This window comes from Candoia aspera, chromosome 1 (genome assembly GCF_035149785.1).
Source record: "Candoia aspera isolate rCanAsp1 chromosome 1, rCanAsp1.hap2, whole genome shotgun sequence".
NCBI classification, from domain to species: Eukaryota; Metazoa; Chordata; class Lepidosauria; order Squamata; family Boidae; genus Candoia; species Candoia aspera.
Window position 1 is genome coordinate 87,690,561 of NC_086153.1, and position 17,535 is coordinate 87,708,095.

General features: G+C 36.3%; 1 protein-coding gene across 3 annotated transcripts in view; it reads left to right on the forward strand.

The window, feature by feature from the left end:
• SHPRH (SNF2 histone linker PHD RING helicase) overlaps window positions 1–17,535 on the forward strand; it is a 54,918-nt gene that overhangs the window by 22,897 nt on the left and 14,486 nt on the right. For all 3 annotated transcript variants that reach the window (XR_010068341.1, XM_063308983.1, XM_063308996.1), the window contains exons 13-20: window positions 1,017–1,138; window positions 6,247–6,335; window positions 8,525–8,617; window positions 8,914–9,021; window positions 11,503–11,645; window positions 14,840–15,013; window positions 15,536–15,598; window positions 16,024–16,249. Coding sequence is in view for 2 of the 3 variants with exons in the window: in XM_063308983.1 (XP_063165053.1) it covers window positions 1,017–1,138; window positions 6,247–6,335; window positions 8,525–8,617; window positions 8,914–9,021; window positions 11,503–11,645; window positions 14,840–15,013; window positions 15,536–15,598; window positions 16,024–16,249 (1,018 nt within the window). In the remaining variant the exon portion in view is untranslated. The remainder of the gene's footprint in view (window positions 1–1,016; window positions 1,139–6,246; window positions 6,336–8,524; window positions 8,618–8,913; window positions 9,022–11,502; window positions 11,646–14,839; window positions 15,014–15,535; window positions 15,599–16,023; window positions 16,250–17,535) is intronic.

A 17,535-nucleotide genomic window follows, 5' to 3' on the forward strand; every position in this document is an offset into this window, starting at 1 on the left:
TCGCAAGTTGATCCTGCAGCATCCCTTCCCACGCCTGCCTGCACTCATAGCGCCACAGCACCCCTCCCACATCCACTCATGCCGCACCACAGTGCCCCTTCCCATGACTGCCCACATTCACACAGAGCACTCCCCCCCCACATCAGCCTGAAAAGATCTACCTAAATTAAACTTTCTAACTTTTTTTTTCTGAGAACTATGAAGTTTTTTTCTGAGACTATAAAGTTAACAAACTCATGGGAATCATTGTATTGCATATTTAAACAAAGTCAGGATCAGGAGTTTCTAATAATATGAATGTGAGAACCAAAGCAGGAATCTGCTTTTTATCACACTTTCATTAGACTGGCAAGGCAATTCGTTTTGTATCCTGCTGGCTGTAAAGCTCAAAATGGAACAAATGAGGTCGCCAAGTTGTTTTTCAGCCTGATAATGGCTTAGCCCAAACATCCTTAGCTTTTGAGTAGACTTATACCATCTGAGTAGACTTATACCAGGACTGTGTTCAAGTGTTCTATTAAATATGTACCTTAAATATATACCTCTTTTCTAGAATTTGAGCTTAATTATGAACTCTGCTTCTTCTTCTGTCATTTGGTATTAAGCATCCATGCAGGTAGCAGGTGGGGCAAGTGATGAAATGTGTGTCATGATGTCAACTTAACTCCTTATGTATTTGGGTGAGATTTTGCAATACAAGTACAAAAGAGCAGAGCTTGCATTATGATATCATAACATACATTTTGTTATTTTGACATCATGATAGTTAAGAACATACAGTTATGCCTGTATTGTTAGCTTTGCTGCTCCCTATATTATTTTAACTGTTCATTGTTGCTAATCAGTCACTTTTCCTTAAGTTAGTTATTGTACTGTCTGCCCACACTCATGATTTCTTGCATGTTGTGCAAATTGCAAAGCCCCTGAGCAAGAGCATTATCCATTCTTTGTTCTGGAATAATTTGGATAGCTATTAGAATTTATGTCTGTAATTCATGTTTGGGTCTCTGTTCCAGCACAATGACAATGGAAGAGCTTCTAACATCTCTGCAGAAAAAATGTCGGACAGAATGTGAAGAAGTCCATCGCCAATTGGTGTGTGCTCTTAATGGCTTAGCTGGTATACATATTATTAAAGGTAAAAAAAGCTGGAAATAGTATGGCATAATTTTTTTACTTGGAAATATATTCCATTCTGTTTATTGAATTTGTTGCATCAGTTAAGCTGTTTGGACTCTTTCACTAGATTGTTCCAGGCAAAAAGTAGTTATTATCTGAATGTAGTTGCTTAATGAGAATAGCAATGAATATGTGGGATGGTACTGTTTTGGTTTTCAGAAACAAAACTAAATAGAATTTAAATAATACAGTGTGTAATTTTTTTGTAGTTTGTGTAATAATCTTTTGGTTTCATGCTGTCTCATGAAGAATTTCAGACTTTTGTATTATATTGCTAACATATTTTGATAGATAGATAGATTGATTGATTGATTATGTGCCATTAAGCCGGTATTGACTCTTAGTGACCACATAGTTTTCTCCAGGACAATCTTCCCAACCTAGTCTTTCAGGTCTTCCAACAGTGCACTTATTACTGCTGTAACTGAGACAATCCATCTTATCACTGGTTGTCCTCTTCTCTTTCCTTCTACATTTCCCAGCATTATGGACTTCTCCAGAGAGCTATGCCTTCGCATAATTTGTCCAAGTATGATAATTTGAACCTGGTCATTTGTCTCCTGAGTGAAAAAGTTGTGGGTTGATACATTTGATGATCCATTTGTTCTCTTGACTATCCATGGTATTCTCAGGAAATGTTCTCCAACGCCAAAGTTCAAAAGTATCAATGATCTTTATATCCTGCTTTTCCAAAGTCCAAATTGCACTTCCACAGAGTGTCACAAGGAAAAGCACTGCCTGCACAATTCGGATCTTTGTAGGTATAGACATACCACAGCATTTGAATATCTTTTCCAAGCCTTCATGGCTGCTGGTCTGCAGCATATTTCTTGACTGCTGGCTCCTTTGCTGTTGATGGTTGATTCTAAAGTGCAGAATCATTTCAATATCTTCATTGTCAGTTCTACCTGTTGCAATTAGTTTGGCCTTCTTTATATTTAATCTTAGTCCCAGTTTTTCTCTGTGCTCCTTGATATTCATTACTAGAGCTTGCACATCATTTGCATTTTCAGCTATCAAAGTAGCATCATCAGCAAACATAAGCTATTTATGTTTTTTTCCTCCAGTTTTAAAACCATGCTCATCTTCTTTCAATCCAACTTTCATCAGTATTCAGCATACAGGTAGTCCTCGCTTAATAACCCTAATTGGGACCAGCAACTCCATTGTTAAGTGAAGCAGTTGCTAAGTGGGAAATCATGTGACCAGGACTGTGCTTTCCATCTAGAGAAAGAAAAGACTAGTCACTTTCCTTGAGTGCCTGCTTACTGTCTTGTACCCTTTGAAAGCAGTGTGATCACGCCGGCAGTCCAGGGCTGGGAGCTGTGGGCGTGCTATGCAGACAGCTTACAATACTCTCTTGAAATCCCTTTTCTAATCTCTCTGCTCTGGCGGGGGGGTGGGAAAAAAAGCAAGTGATTTCTGTAGACAATCTCTCCTTTGCCACACCCTTCCCCCCTTTGCAGAGTGGTGAGTTTGGAGAGGGATTTCAAGAGAGCAAGCTGTTTACTCTTCTACCTATTGAAATGTGATTGAACCAGCAGTGGGAAAGGGTCACGCAAAGGAGAGATTGCCAACAGAAATTGCTTGCTTGCTTTGTCTCCCACCCCTCACAGAGCAGAAAGATTGGAGACAGATTTCAAGCTCTTCTCAGTAGCATGTTGAGGAGCATCCGACCTGAGGGGCCCATAATCTGGAACTATACTGTTAGTCAGTTTATCTTGTCTATCCATGCTTTGCTCTGCAGTATGAAATAATGCCTTTGCCGTTGTCACTACTGTGATTACCTGCGTCCAGCATCTTCCTAATATCACTGCTGCCCAATATAGGAGCCTGCTTACTTCAGCTGGACAGCTGGGATAACTTTCATGTCTTGGGAGACCATGCTGGGATTCTATACTTGTGGCAGACACTCCCAACGTTCTTTGCTCATCCCTCCTAGGAACTCCCCCCCCCCCCTCCACAGCATAGGCAGCATAGCAGGACGTGGGGGGAGGGGTTAACATATTGCTGATCATATAACACATTTGTTAATTCATTGGTCTTGTATACTGTTTCCTGGCTTTATGTAACTTGAAGCAGCTTTAACTTTGGTCTAAAACTCACTGGATTTCTGTAAAATCATTTAAGTAATTTGAAAATTAGAAATATGCTTTTTTCATAGTAGTTTGCCTGCAGTTCTTTCAAATATCAAGTGAATATCAATTCTGGATCTAAATGCATGAAAGGAAAAGGTACTCTTAGGAAATAGCTTTTTTGCAGTTTGTTTTTGTTGAAAAACAACTAATGGATCTATGAAATTTATTTTATTTTATTTATGTATCAAATTTGTCACCACCCATCTCCTCCCACCAGGGAGGAGACATGAATCATTTCCAATAAATTGTTTATTATTTTTAATACTTTGTCATGAATTAGTTCTTAAAGTATAATGCATTCTTAGATACCTGTCACAGTATGCCCTTGCAGCAAACTTTGGGAAGAAAATTAATCATATTCCTATAATTCTTCCTTAAACAATAAAAAGAGAGGAAATGAGATGTTAAAAGAGCGGACTGAAGGAAGAAAACCAATAATTGTGCCTTGTAAACATAGATCACATGCTCCGTCCTTCAGCATGAAGTATAGTGGTGTTTAAAGGTTTGTGAACCCTTTCGAATTTTCAATATTTTTGCATAAATATGACCTAAAATGTGATCTGTTCTCCACACAAGTCCTAAAACTAGATAAAGGGAATCCAATTAAACAAATGACTCAAAAACATTATACTTGTTCATTTATTTATTGAGGAAAATGATCCAAAGCTGCATATTTGTGTAATAAGGAATTACAGGTCATTATTACCATTTTGACTTATTTTTCCATTTGGTTTTTATAGTGGGAGGACAATGATTCCCACCTATGATCAGTGTCTATTAGAAGGGGGGAAAGGGAAATTCCCAGGAACAGATGGATTTGGATTTAGGAAATCTGAGGATTTAATATTTTGATCCTTGGAACATTTGAAAATAATGCATTGAAGGATGTAAGTACTGGGAAGAGAAGACAGTGCTCCTGGATCTTCAGTTCTAATGTCAGGAGGTTAACCGTTCTTTCAGAGGTGTAATACAGTCTTTATTTTAAGGCTACCTTGATGTTATAAATATGTTTAATTTTTTATGAACTGGATTTAAACCACATTTTTAGCATGTTGTTGTGTTTGTATTTTGTTAAAGGGATTGTGTGTTTAAAATGTTCATTGTCTGTCAGTACTACATAATCATTTTGACCATTTCAGCCAGTTGGTTTTGATAATGCAGTGAGCTTCCTTGTCTGAGTCATTCAAGCTTTAGCATAACTTTAAATAAGAATTTAATAATATTTTGCACTGAAGTTACAGCTAGTAGCAAGTGAAGTTCCCATTTTTAGGACAAGTGCTGATTATAAAGCACATTTGTTTCCTTGAATATAAACAAACGTGTCTGAATTTCTGGTTTATACAATTCCTCTCCCCTCTATATTTTCATGGCTGTAAGGAGAAGATTTGAAATTTGTACTTAAGAAAACATGGTTATTCATATCCACACTTTGAATTTATGATTTGCTAAACTTAAAGAACAAACCAGAATCTGAAATCCAGGTTTGATCCTGGATTCTTTTCAATATGTGGCACTTTGGAGTGAGTATGTATGTATGTATGTATGTAGTTATTTTCTATCCCGCCTTTATTATTTTTATAAATAACTCAAGGCGGGGAACATACCAACTAGTCCTTCCTCCTCCTATTTTCCCTACAACAACCACCCTGTGAGGTGAGTTGGGCTGAGAGAGAGTGACTGGCCCAAGGTCACCCAGCCGGCTTTCATGCCTAACAGTCTCCTGGTTTCTAGCCCAGCATCTTAAAAACTAGACCAAACTTGAAAACAAATGGTGCTGATTTCTTTGCAGTTAAAATTAGAACAGAAAGAGAAACATGGATATCGTTGATAGTGGTTTCCTATTACTGTATACTTGAATTGGGCCTGGTTCCTTTCTGAAGTATAACGTGATTATTAAATAGTATTTGCCCTGGCCCTATTTTGTCCTCAGAGTTAACAACAGTCATCTCCTGGTATATTTTTTCCAGTTTCAACCACAAGGCATGGAAGGAACAGCAAGGGCAGTACTTTGAGAATTGACTAAATGGTTTGCTTTGATAGAAATAATATTAATATGGTTTAATTACTGGTAAGAGATTATATTTTGGAAACCATCTTTCGTTTCTTTATAGATGGTTAGATTATATTTTGGAAAGATGGTTAGATTATATTTTGGAAACCATCTTTATAGTTTTTTCGTTTTTCTTTAGCTCTGTCTTCTTGCTTTCCTGTATTTTCTATATTGTATTTTAACTGTATATTTTGAAATTGAATAAAGTTCTTATTAAAAAAAAAAGAGAGAGAATTGGCAGGCAGGAGGCAACTTTCATAAATAATATGAAGCTGTTATCTTAGAAGACCGTCACTTAATTTATCTGAGTTTTGGTAGAAGGGTTATAGCAATGGAAAGAATTCAGTGAAAGCATTCCACAAGTCTGTTTGATAAGAAGGTTGACTTCTTACTTGTGTTACTTGCTGGTAACACAGACATACTGGCAAACACATGGCAGATTCATCCAGTGCTTTTAAGATGCCTATTTTCATTGCCATCACACTGAACTAGCTGAACAAGGGAGAGCTGGGGGGGCAATATGAGGCTTCCGATTTCAGATGTTTTGATGTGCTAATTCTAAAAGAATTCCCTGAATAATGCTTCACGTTATTCCTCCTCCCCTTCCATGGCTTTAGTGAAGGGGATGACTCAAGCGAATGTCATCTTTCTGTTACAGGAATGAAAATTCTGTGATAGATTTTTATTTTTTTAGCTTTATTTTCAGAATGGAAATCTGATATTCAAGTCCTTTTCAGTTAGATTCATGTATTCACTGTGTATATTTTTTTAATTTAAAGGTGCTTCTTTGAAAAAAGGCTAATGATAATGTATACATAATTCTCTGTAAGCAGAAAACAGAAATGCAATGATCTGTTCTGAAATATGCTAATTTTTCAGGAGAATATGCTTTGGCAGCAGATTTGTATAGAGAGGTACTACGTTCCTCTGAGGAGCACAAAGAGAAGCTCAAAACAGATTCATTGCAAGTATGTACAAGAATTCGGGTTTTTTTGAACAAGTGCATAGCTGTGCTAGTGACCGCAGATGTTGTTGTTGGCTGTTCATCTAACCAATGTTAATTTTCTTTTGCTCTGAGAGAGTCAGTGCTTTGATGTCTTTTGTAAAAGCTTATCATTTTCATTGAAAATGCACATCATTATATTTAAATGCTCCACTTAGCATTATAATTACTTAGCTTTGCAGCATTTTTTAAAATCTTTATGGGATATTTTTGAAGGGATTGCACCAGACTATTTGGAACATGCTACTTTATAAGTTCTCAAGATTTATGTCAGCCCTTTGAGGTAGGCCAGGTCAGGAAACAAGTTCCATGAAAAATACCAGTACTCTACTTTATTGATATAGGCAAAAGTAACTGAATACTGAAAGCCTGACTTTTCTTTCCTCTTATTCCAAGGTAAGTCAAGGCAGAATTACTGTAAGTTTCTTTCTAATGTCATCTTCCTTTTCTGGGCTTAATTCATGTTTTACTAACTGCCATATTCTTTCTCCAAGGTCATTTCTGTGGTTCTCTAGAGAAACCTACTCTACTCTATTTGTGTAGAATGTCTGAACTGAGTTGGAGTAATTTTCTGGAACCAATTATTCAATCAATTTTGTCTGTTTTTGTTTTTTTTAATCGTATGTCATAGCAGTTTGGTGTTCATGCTGCTTTTTCTTGCTGGGAAATCCTTGTGAGGTCCAGCAGCCAGATGTGTCTGGTTGTATAGGCCTATTTGTTATTGTCCAAGTAGCTGATATATAAACTTGTTTGACAGTGATAATTTAAAATAATTGTTCTTTCACTTTAGCTTCAAAATACTTTGAAACCTCTTACAATAAATAATGTGTGTATTTTCCAGTTATTTCTAATTTTTATACTATTGCAAACCACACATTCCATGCTAAAAGCCTATTTTTTCTCCCTTCCATTTTCATTTGATGTGGCTATTGACAGAATTTGTGAAGGTCAAACACAGAATCTGGAGCAAAGAACTCCATGAACTCAAGGAGCCCCCCTGGCCAAATTTTGGTGCCCTTCATTATGCTATTTAAATTCAGCAGGGAAAATGTTGGTTTTCATCTGAGCAGAATTACAAGTTTTGGACGAAGTAAGAGGCAGAGTGCCTAAGGCAGCCATTTTAAAACCTTCTATTCCTCCCTCCACAAAATCCCTTCAATTTTATCACATCATCATCCATAGCTCTTGCAGGCCGTGGAGACCCTTAAAAAATAAAAACCTGAATGTTCGATCATTGGTCATAAAAAAAATAGCCATCCTGATCTGAAAATGTGGTGTATACCATATTGTACAGTTTGTGTTCTATCTTCTCCCCCTATCATATTCCTTCGTAGAAGCAGGAAGAGATCAACTAAGTAATAGCTGTTAATTCCCGTAAGCACCTAGGCAAATATCTAATAGAAGGATTGGACTGTGGTTGTGTTTCTGTATTGTGGTGAAATTTAGATTTTAAAGAAGTCACTTAGTTGCCTCTGTCTGTGGTAAAGTTGATGGTGTCTACTTTTAATCGTAGAGCAATAAGATACGTAGAATAGAATAGAATAGAATAGAATAGAATAGAATAGAATAGAATAGAATAGAATACTTTATTGGCCACGTATGATTAGACATACAAGGAATTTGACTTCGGTGCAAGAGCTCTCAATATATTTACATAACATCAAAAATAAACCATAGTAAAGTAATAATGTTATTTACTAAAACTATACAATCAAGAAAGAAGAAAAAATTGAAGGAAAATAATACTACGGCTATTAACTAACACCCACTCATATTTGAAGGGAGAATTAAGGGACAATATACTGCATCTGTTGTCTAACATACGTTCACATTTAACAGAGCATTACCGGTCACATCTTAGCAGTCATGTCTTACCATACATTATCAATCATTATATCATGCTACATTAATTAGGAGTTCAACAGAGCAATGGCACGAGGAAAAAAAACTGTTTTGATGTCTAGATGTAGAAATTAACTATGCTGGTCTTTGATGGTAATATTGTAAAGTTTAAAGTAATAATATTTAAAGTAAGCAAGAAATTATTTTGTAAGTTTCCTTGGTGTACAAATTCTGTTACACATTAAACTGTTCCCTATTATAGTTTTCAGAATGTATTAGACTTCATGACAGGCATTTATGTTATATTGACAGAGACTTCATTCTACACACAATCTGATGGAACTCCTGGCAGCAAATCATCCTGGGATATCACCCACTTTACGAGATGGCAGACTTAAGGAAGAGGTAGCTGTTCACTGTATACATTTCAATGTGCAGGAAGGAGTAACTATTTGCAAAAAAAAATCAATTTTATCTACAAACATAGAACATTCCCATATGGGGCTGTTCATGATAAAGTCACAGTAATAAATCTCTACCAGTTCCAGGACTGTTGTACTGAAATGATTAATCAAACCAGGCTAATATTCTAGAATAAATTTGTTTAATTACAATAATATATCTAAGGATTAACTGTATTTTATTGTTAGAAGGGTTTCTGTCAAGGTTATATGACTAATTAATCTTTAATTTAAATGCAGTGTGAACAACTCCGCCAGCATTATATGAGTAAATCAAATGCAGAAGTTGCTGAAGCTCATCAGGCTTTGCAACCAGTTATACAGACAATCCATGAACTCCAAAAGAAAGTAAGAGTCTGCTGACGTATTTGAATTGTATCTTTTTAATGTACAGAGATACTGTATTTTTGCCTTCTTTATCACAAACATACTAAGTAAAATGAAAGTGACATAATGCATTTTAACAACTTCCTTTGGGTCTATCATGAACAACGCTACCTGGAGAAAGCAGATCTCATCAAAGTAATGTGTACACAGCTTACATCCATGGCTTTATATAATGTGCTGTACATAGGGCTGGTTTTGAAGCACTTCAATGTATACAGATAGTCCCTTCAAAAAGGCCAATTGGGAAATATTACAGTTCTGTAAAAACTGTTTAAAAGCCTAATTTAGTGCTGATTTTGCTTTTTAAAAGCTCTAAATAGTTTTGGCCAGATTATCATAAAATAAGGGCTGCTTACAGCTGTACATGAGAGTTTGTATGGATTGGGGCAGTTTACAAAAGGACTGATGATGATGATGATATATGTCCAGTTTTATGATCAGCTAATATAAGGTCCTACTTTGTGAGCATTGATGAGGTAATTAAAGAAAAATGCAACTACTTTTTAAAAGCAAAAGAGGCTTTCTTTCCAAAGTAGATAGAAGAACTTACTTTGCACTGTTTGCCCCTAAAGGCAGGCTTAACACCAGCTAGATGGGCACAGCCTACTATTCAAAAGCTAATTAGGTTCTTTAGAAATGCTTAAGTGGTACTGATATATTACTTGTTTCCTTTGCTAGGAAGACAAAGTACAAAAAAAATCTAGCTCCAGTGTAGAAATCGTTCTGGGTCTAATTTAGCCAAAATGTTAAAACACATATTGCCATCATTTATTGTTACCGATAACTGTTTAAAAATGTCTCCACGTTAAGAGTTATCTGTCAGGATAGTAGTCATGCCTACAGCCTTGTTCTCCAAAGAATTCTTTATAAAGACATAATGGATTTCTTACAGTTTCAGCTATTGTCTCTCTTCCTAGATACCAGTTTAATTTATGTATATCCCATTTTTAAATGCTGCCTCCATACCAAACTGAGAACAGAACAATACCCACTTAGTTTAGTAGTTCCTCCAGATTTGATGTGATACAGACATCCAAACTACATGCTAATCAATGAGAAGCTGATTGCCATATAGGCTCCTCAATTTGTATTTTGCCTGAAGCCCAGCCATGAGGCAAAACTGGGCAGTCTTGTCGCATCAATATAGAGACAAAAATGTGTATCTTTGATTCCTGCCTACCAGACCAGTTGTGAGAGTCAGTACTTTGTTTGATTCCCCTACATCCCAAATCAGAAGGAACCTTTACACTAAGGACACTAAGGAATTTTTTTAATTAGTTAGGATCTCTAAATAGTGCATTATCATATTTACATTCTGCTTTTGCAGCAAGCTCAGATAGAGATTTTAGCCTAACTTCATAAAATTGACATGAGGATAAGGACACAGATGGTTGAGCTTCACAACTCAACAAGACTTAGTCCATGCCTGCTAGTCAAGTCTGATACTGTTCCTCCATGCTAGAGAGAGCATTGTGCAGCACTGGAAATGACAGTTGAAGTTATTGGGTGACTCATTGAATCATTCATCTTTGGAAGCATTTGCAGTGGATTATTCACCAGGCAAGGTCTGTGAGAATGCCATGTTTTTCAATGATAAAAAGCTGTACTTCAGGTAGATCTTGTATTTTTTTCCTCAGAAACTACCTTCAGGTATCTGGAGCATGTTGAGATTTACTACTTTATTTGAGTGTTTGGCAGAGTATGGTGGTGATAGATGGAATTTTGTGACTCATGGCATTTGTCCAATAGTAAGAAGTTGTTATTATATGTTAGGCACAAGAAGAATTATAAGGTCAGACTGTGGATTTTTGTAGGGCAGTCTTGGGTTATACATGGGCATATTCACTGCAACATGATGTTCATGTTTCTGTTAATACTATCCAGGGTAGAGCATTGAAGTGAATTAGAAACTTTTGTGGTGGCTTAAGCATGTAAAGTCATATAAGGGCTTGGCCAGAACAGCTTTCTATAAATCTCCATTGCTCAGAGTCAACAGAGACTCCCTGACTTTTCTGGATGAAATTGATCCAAAGAGCCACACTGACAAATATAATTCTGGAGCTGGATGTTTCAGGTTGACTTAACATTACAAAGGAGATTCAATCACAAAAGAATCCCTGGCATAATTTTGGTTTGAGCCCATAATTGAATAAATATTGCATTACATCAGAACTTATTAGAACAAGCTGGGCCTGTATTATTGCATATTCATATATGAAGTTCTTCTTCCCTTTGGTTGTTACTTTTTAAATCATACTACTGCTTTTTTAACTTGATTTGTCTGCATAATCTAATCTTTCTTTGATACTCAGAGAAGAGAATTTTTTCTCATCATTAGCTTGATCTCACAGTACTGTTAAGCCAGTCATGATACAACTTGGTCTAGGAAAGCATGATTTATGGGACATTTATTTATGGTCACAATTTCTCTGTTACACTCAGATACGCTCCAGTTCGCCTTGGTGGTTGGATGTGATTCAATCAGCAATACAGTATGCAATAGATGAGGAGCTTGTACAGCGAGTGCAAAATGATCTAACCAGCAATTACAAACAGCAAATGAATAAGCTCTCTATGGCAGATAAGTAAGTCAGAAATTGTAAAACAAATGTTGTATAACTTAGTTTGTTCTTGAGTCGAACAGGTTTGATTCCAGCAGATGTGAATGTATGTCAGGCAATGATAGCTTCTACTCTGCAATCACATTTTAACAATTGCTTCAGATAGACACACAAAATATAATGCTTCTTAAGTGAAGATATGCTTGAAATAAGAAATGTATTTCATTTTGAGTTTGTAGCAGAGTAGCCCCATTCAGAACATTTGATTGGAATTATCCAAGATGACTGTGTTCTAGAAAAAGAAAAACTGATTTTTAAAAAACATTCTATTCATAAAAAAAACATGGAAATTTGGATCAACCCCCTTCCTTACCAACCTAAGACCACAAGAGTGGGTGGGGGTGGTAGTCTATAATTTCTACCTGGCCAGAGAAAAATTGTCCACTGGTATGATTCAAAAACTGTTTTTGAAACTATTAAAAGCATTTTCAAGAGGAGTTATATTGTTTCCATAGAAGATAATTGTATGTTCAATTTTGATTAATTGTGTTTGTTTATGTTTTGCAGCTCGCTTGCCTCTCAGGCACAAATCTAACAAAAATAAACTTGTATATTGCTCTTAGTTGAACTTAGTTCTCTCCATTCTAATTGCAGAAATGATCTGCTGTATTGTTGCATAAATAACATGAATATTACAGGTAGTCCTTGCTTAGCGATCACCGTTGGGACTGGCAATTTGGTAATTAAGCAAAGTGGTCACTAAGTGAAACTGCGACTGTGCTTATGATCTTACTTCAGCTTTCCTTTGCTTTACAGACATGCAAAGATCATAAATACGAGGATTGGTTGTAAAATTACTCTTTCATCACTGTGATAACTGCAAATGGTCGCTAAACGAGGCAGTCCCTAAACAAGGACTACCTGTATAGCAGGGGGGGGAACTACTACCCCAGGCTGTGCAAACCAGCAAAACTTGAATTTACATGCTCATTGAAGTTCATCAAGAACTGCACAGAGTGCAAATGTATCAACACATGGTAATCCAACCCAAACCATCAGCATAATATTTAAAATAAATAAATAACTATTTGCAACTGACAGTTTCAGCAATATGAACAATATGTGTGTGAAGCAAAGTGCTTATAAGCTTGATTTTTTTATCTTTATTTACCTGTTTTCTTTTGCAAGCTATTTGCCTGCAAAAGAAAGAAGACAAAATTACTCATATGGATTCTAAATTTCCATAGCAGAGACTTTTAAGTAACTTACTTATTAGTGCACAGTGTGCCGCAAAGGAGCCATGTAGTAACTGAAGTTACTGTTCTCACATGCTGTCTGTTCAAAGGTAACAGCACTAGGGATAATCTTGTTTTGCTAGCTAGGCTGGATTTTAAAAAAAAAAATCATAAGCCACAAAGCAAACTTTTGTTCTGAGCAGTGTGTTTTGTTTCTGAGTTTAAAACAAATTTCTCATAGAACAGGTATTTTGTTTCAAGCTTGAAATACTTTCTGTAGCCATTTTGAGTGTGGAACATTTTGCACATTCCTATTCTTGAGAATTACATTTTTGCTTCCTATTACATTCATTTAAAAATTCTTTAGATTCTTTTGTTATAAGAATCATGTTTTGTCCATCAAATTGCCCTAGGGTGCAGGTGCACATTGTACTAGTAGCTTTTTTTGTTTTGTCATAGAGCTACTGCCTTCATTCATCACCTTGGTTGCTTAACCATTCATCACTTCACTCTGTGCTATTGTTAAAGAATAATTTTTCAATGATAAGTGGAATGGTAGATCTTTTGGAAAGAATTTTGAGCAATCACTGACAAGTAATCTTTTATTGAGCTAAAACTGTTATATAAAAGCACATTTTAAATTCTTTCTTTGAAACTGCATTTGCTTGGTATACTTGCATTGTTTCACAGGCTATGTGCTATTTAGAAAGACAGCTGTCGATCTTTGTGAAAAATTGATGATTGGAATGATATGTAGACAGTTTATACCACATGCTCTTTTGCTACTTTGAGATCTGGATTTTTGAGTTGTTTATGAGACCATAAATCCCAAAGTACCCAACATCTTAGGACCATAGGCACATTTTACATCTGATGCTGTGAACATGGCTGCTCTGAAGAAGGGCTTACTTACTGACATAGCAGTTGCTGTGTTTGGTTGTGGCAGGATGTGCAATACCTGCCACAACTGTAATGGCTTCTCTGGTGGATGTGTCTTCAGATGAAGAGGTTGGGGAGGAAGTAGAGCCAGAAGCATTAACTGGTGGCAGTCCTGTTGCTGGAAGTTTCAGCAGTCCTGGAGCCAGTGGTCCCTCTGACTTTAGCAACCCAGAGGGTCACAGGACCCATTGCCTGTACCCACTACAATAGTTCAGACTCAGTCACTTCGTCCTAGACAGAAGTGTTTAATCAGAGAGCTGAACTTTGGAGATCTGAGAGGCCATCCAAAAGGCATTTTAGTGCTAGGGAGAGCAGACTCTGAAGCTACTGTTTCATGAGTCTCAGCTGTGCGCCGTATGGAAGCTCAGTGTGGCTTATTTAATTGCGTTTACTCCCTTTGAACAGTGCTGAGAATAACTTAGCAAAAACTCAGCTCTTGTCTGTGAATATCCTGTGCTGCTGTGTTTGGATGTTGAATTTTGTCTGTCCTTGTCTTTTTATTCTCCTTTGGACTTGTCACCTGATTAATAATTTACTGTCTCAATACCTGCTTGTCTACTCTAAGACAACACAACAGTATATCCTCAGAGATACTGCATTTCTACTGTGCAAACTGAGTTTTTAAAAAGCTGGCCAAGCAAGATGTATGTTTATTGTTTATAAAACAGAGAGCGTTTTTATTAAGAATTACTTCCATAACCTCTGAAATTAAGAAAGACTTAGGTATTGGTTCATTTATTATTATAGCTACATGCAACATTTAATTAGCAAAAGGTTCTGATTACATGATGGCTAGAGGAAAAATTCAGTAATAAAATGCTGCTTAAGTCCAACTTCTTCATTGCAGTTATAATGTTGTTTAGGGGAAAAGTCATGAACATTTGCAATAAACGTATGCAATATTAAGTGGATCTGTATGTTTTATGGCACCACATTGGCAATCCCAGAATGAGACTAAGACCCATCCATTTCAGATACGTGAGTGAGTAGATCAGTTCCAAAATAAAGTTCCAAGTCTTTGAATACCCGTTTATCTCTTCCTAGGTTCCGTGACTGCAGAGGACTGCAGTATTTGCTGACAACTCAAATGGAAGAAGTGAAGAAACTGCAGAAGCAAGTGAGAGAGGCTGTGAAAAATTTGGAAGGGCCTCCTTCCAGAAAGGTTATCGAGGCTGCCACTATCTGCCATCTGCGGCCTGTAAGATTGCCGCTCAACAAGTAGGTGTAAAAAACATTTGCAGGGGGCCAAACTACAGAGATTTCCTCAGCATTTCTTCTGCAGGTTGTGGTGAAATTGTCACGAGATTGTGTGATCAGTATTATTGTTTTACAGCTTTTTGAAAATTCTGCTTGTTATACTGTATCATGAATTCTTCAGTGTTAATTACCACAAACATTTTAGTGTTTGTATTCATTGTGGATGTCTTATCGTTTATGGTGGTGTGTATATTGTGAATGTTTTAATTGCTGTAAGCTGTCGCGAGTGGAATGAAATTGGTAGTGTATAAATTTAATTAATTGATTAATTAACATGATACATAACTGATGTACACTTGGCACAATATATACATTTTGATCTTATTTGATTTATTTATATAGAAAAGCGTTCTTTTCTTGGTCATATTCTCATTAATAACCTAAAGAGAATTAGTTTCATATACTTCTGTTGATTAAGCATGCTTCCTTACTTAGGGAGTAACTTTGTTTACTGATCTTCTCTTTGTAAAATTTGTGTTCCAGCTGTGTCTTTTGCAGAGCTGACGAACTGTTCACAGAATATGAATCAAAACTATTCTCCCACACGTAAGTGCTTACTGCTTTCTTTTTTTTCTTTGTGCTTAATGACAAAAGCAAATTTTTTTCACACCAAAAAGCAGTTACTGATCAATAAAATCCCTAAAGTTCTGGGTACTTTCTGAATTTTAGTGCTGCAAAAAAGGATGCATTCTTCTTTTTTTTTTAGGGACTTTATAGTGTCCTTCATCCAGCATTAATCTTGCTTAAATGAGTTGCTCTCTGTCACTGTGCTCTTTCAAGGAGGAATGCTACTTGGGTTTGGTGGTGGATTAGTTTTTTGAGACCATGAGATCACGTCCTATATCCTCATGCCCTTGTAGCATCTCTCTTCAGTTATGAAGGTGTGTTTCATTTTGCCCAATCTCTGTGCTTCTATTAAGATGTATGGAATCTTCAGATATGGTGACAGCTCTAATGTTTTCCCATTGAAGTGTAAAAGGCCAGATGGCGATCTTTGAAGAAATGATAGAAGACGAAGAAGGCCTGGTTGATGATCGTTTGCCTACCACCAGCAGAGGTCTCTGGGCAGCAAGTGAAACTGAGCGATCCTTGAAAGCGGTATTGTCTTTTGCCAAAGCTCATAGGATAGATTCCAAGGCAATTGAAGAAGGCAACATCTTTTTGGAACTTTTTGAAGCATGGAAGAAGGAATATAAGGTATACCAAGAAGAAGAAATCTCAGAGAAAGCTTAGTAACAATAATAGTTACTTGGTACCAGGCATACGGGCAACTGGAGGATAACCTGAAGCAGTTCAAACAAATTAGAATAGCAGTGGTAGTAAATACAAAGAATAGGTATAATGTCAATATATCAGGCATTTCAACAAAAAACCCAATTCATTCAGTAAAGAATAGGGTGATGATATGAATATATATCATCATCCAAATATATTGAAAAAGAGAGCCAGTTTGGGGTACTGGTTAAGGCACCAGCCTAGAAACCAGTAGACCAGGTGTTCTAGTCCAGTTAGGCACCAAACCAGCTGGGTGACTTTGGGACAGTCCCTCTTTCTCAGTTCTAGGAAAAAGACAATAACAAACCATTTCCAAAAATCTTGTCAAGGAAACTACAAGGCCTAGTTCCAGGCAGTCGCCAGGAGTCAGTGCTGACTCAAAGGCACATACACTCACACACTCAAAAATACAGCAAATATAACTTTTAAACCTTTTTAAAAACCATTTTATATATTCCTAGTCTATAATCATATTTTAATATAAATTCATATTAAATTTATTAAATTTAAATAATATATTTGCATATATCAACACAAATATATTTGTATTAAGCATAGAAATGTGTGGAATTAGTACTAGCGAGTCATAACCTCATAACTGCTGTTAACAGTTTTTCTTTTGTGCTGTATATGTGTGTTTAATACAACAAATGCAGTCTGCTAATACTTAGCACAAGTAAATGTTTAAGATCTAATGAAAATATACCACTGTAAGTAAGCTGCAAGTCACAAGATCTAGATTCAGATTAACTTTATTATAGTCATAGACCATTGCAAAAAACTAAAAACACTTGTAATATAACAAAAAAGTAATGAAATAGCAGGTCGTTGTATATCTTGTGAAATACAAGTACTTAATCAGGTGTTAATTCATCAGAGCCTGCCAGATTTTGTAGACAGTAGGAAAAAACTTTACCACATTTAGAGAGATAGATGGGTTCTTATCTGAGAGTAGGTATTCCAAACAGAATAAGTCTGAGCATCTAGAGTAATGTGTTAATAGCAGGGATATAAGGCAGGGCTGAGTGTTTATATAAACTTGACATTTTTTAGTAGTCTTACTGCTCATGCTTCACTTGCTTTATCCAGTGAAAAATAGTTGTTTGGAGTGGGGGGTTGTTGCAAGGAGCTTGAAACTGCTGGCACTAATCAGGACTAAAAGTAGGGAACAAATTACCATTTCTTCATTTCTGGTTGTTTAAAAATAC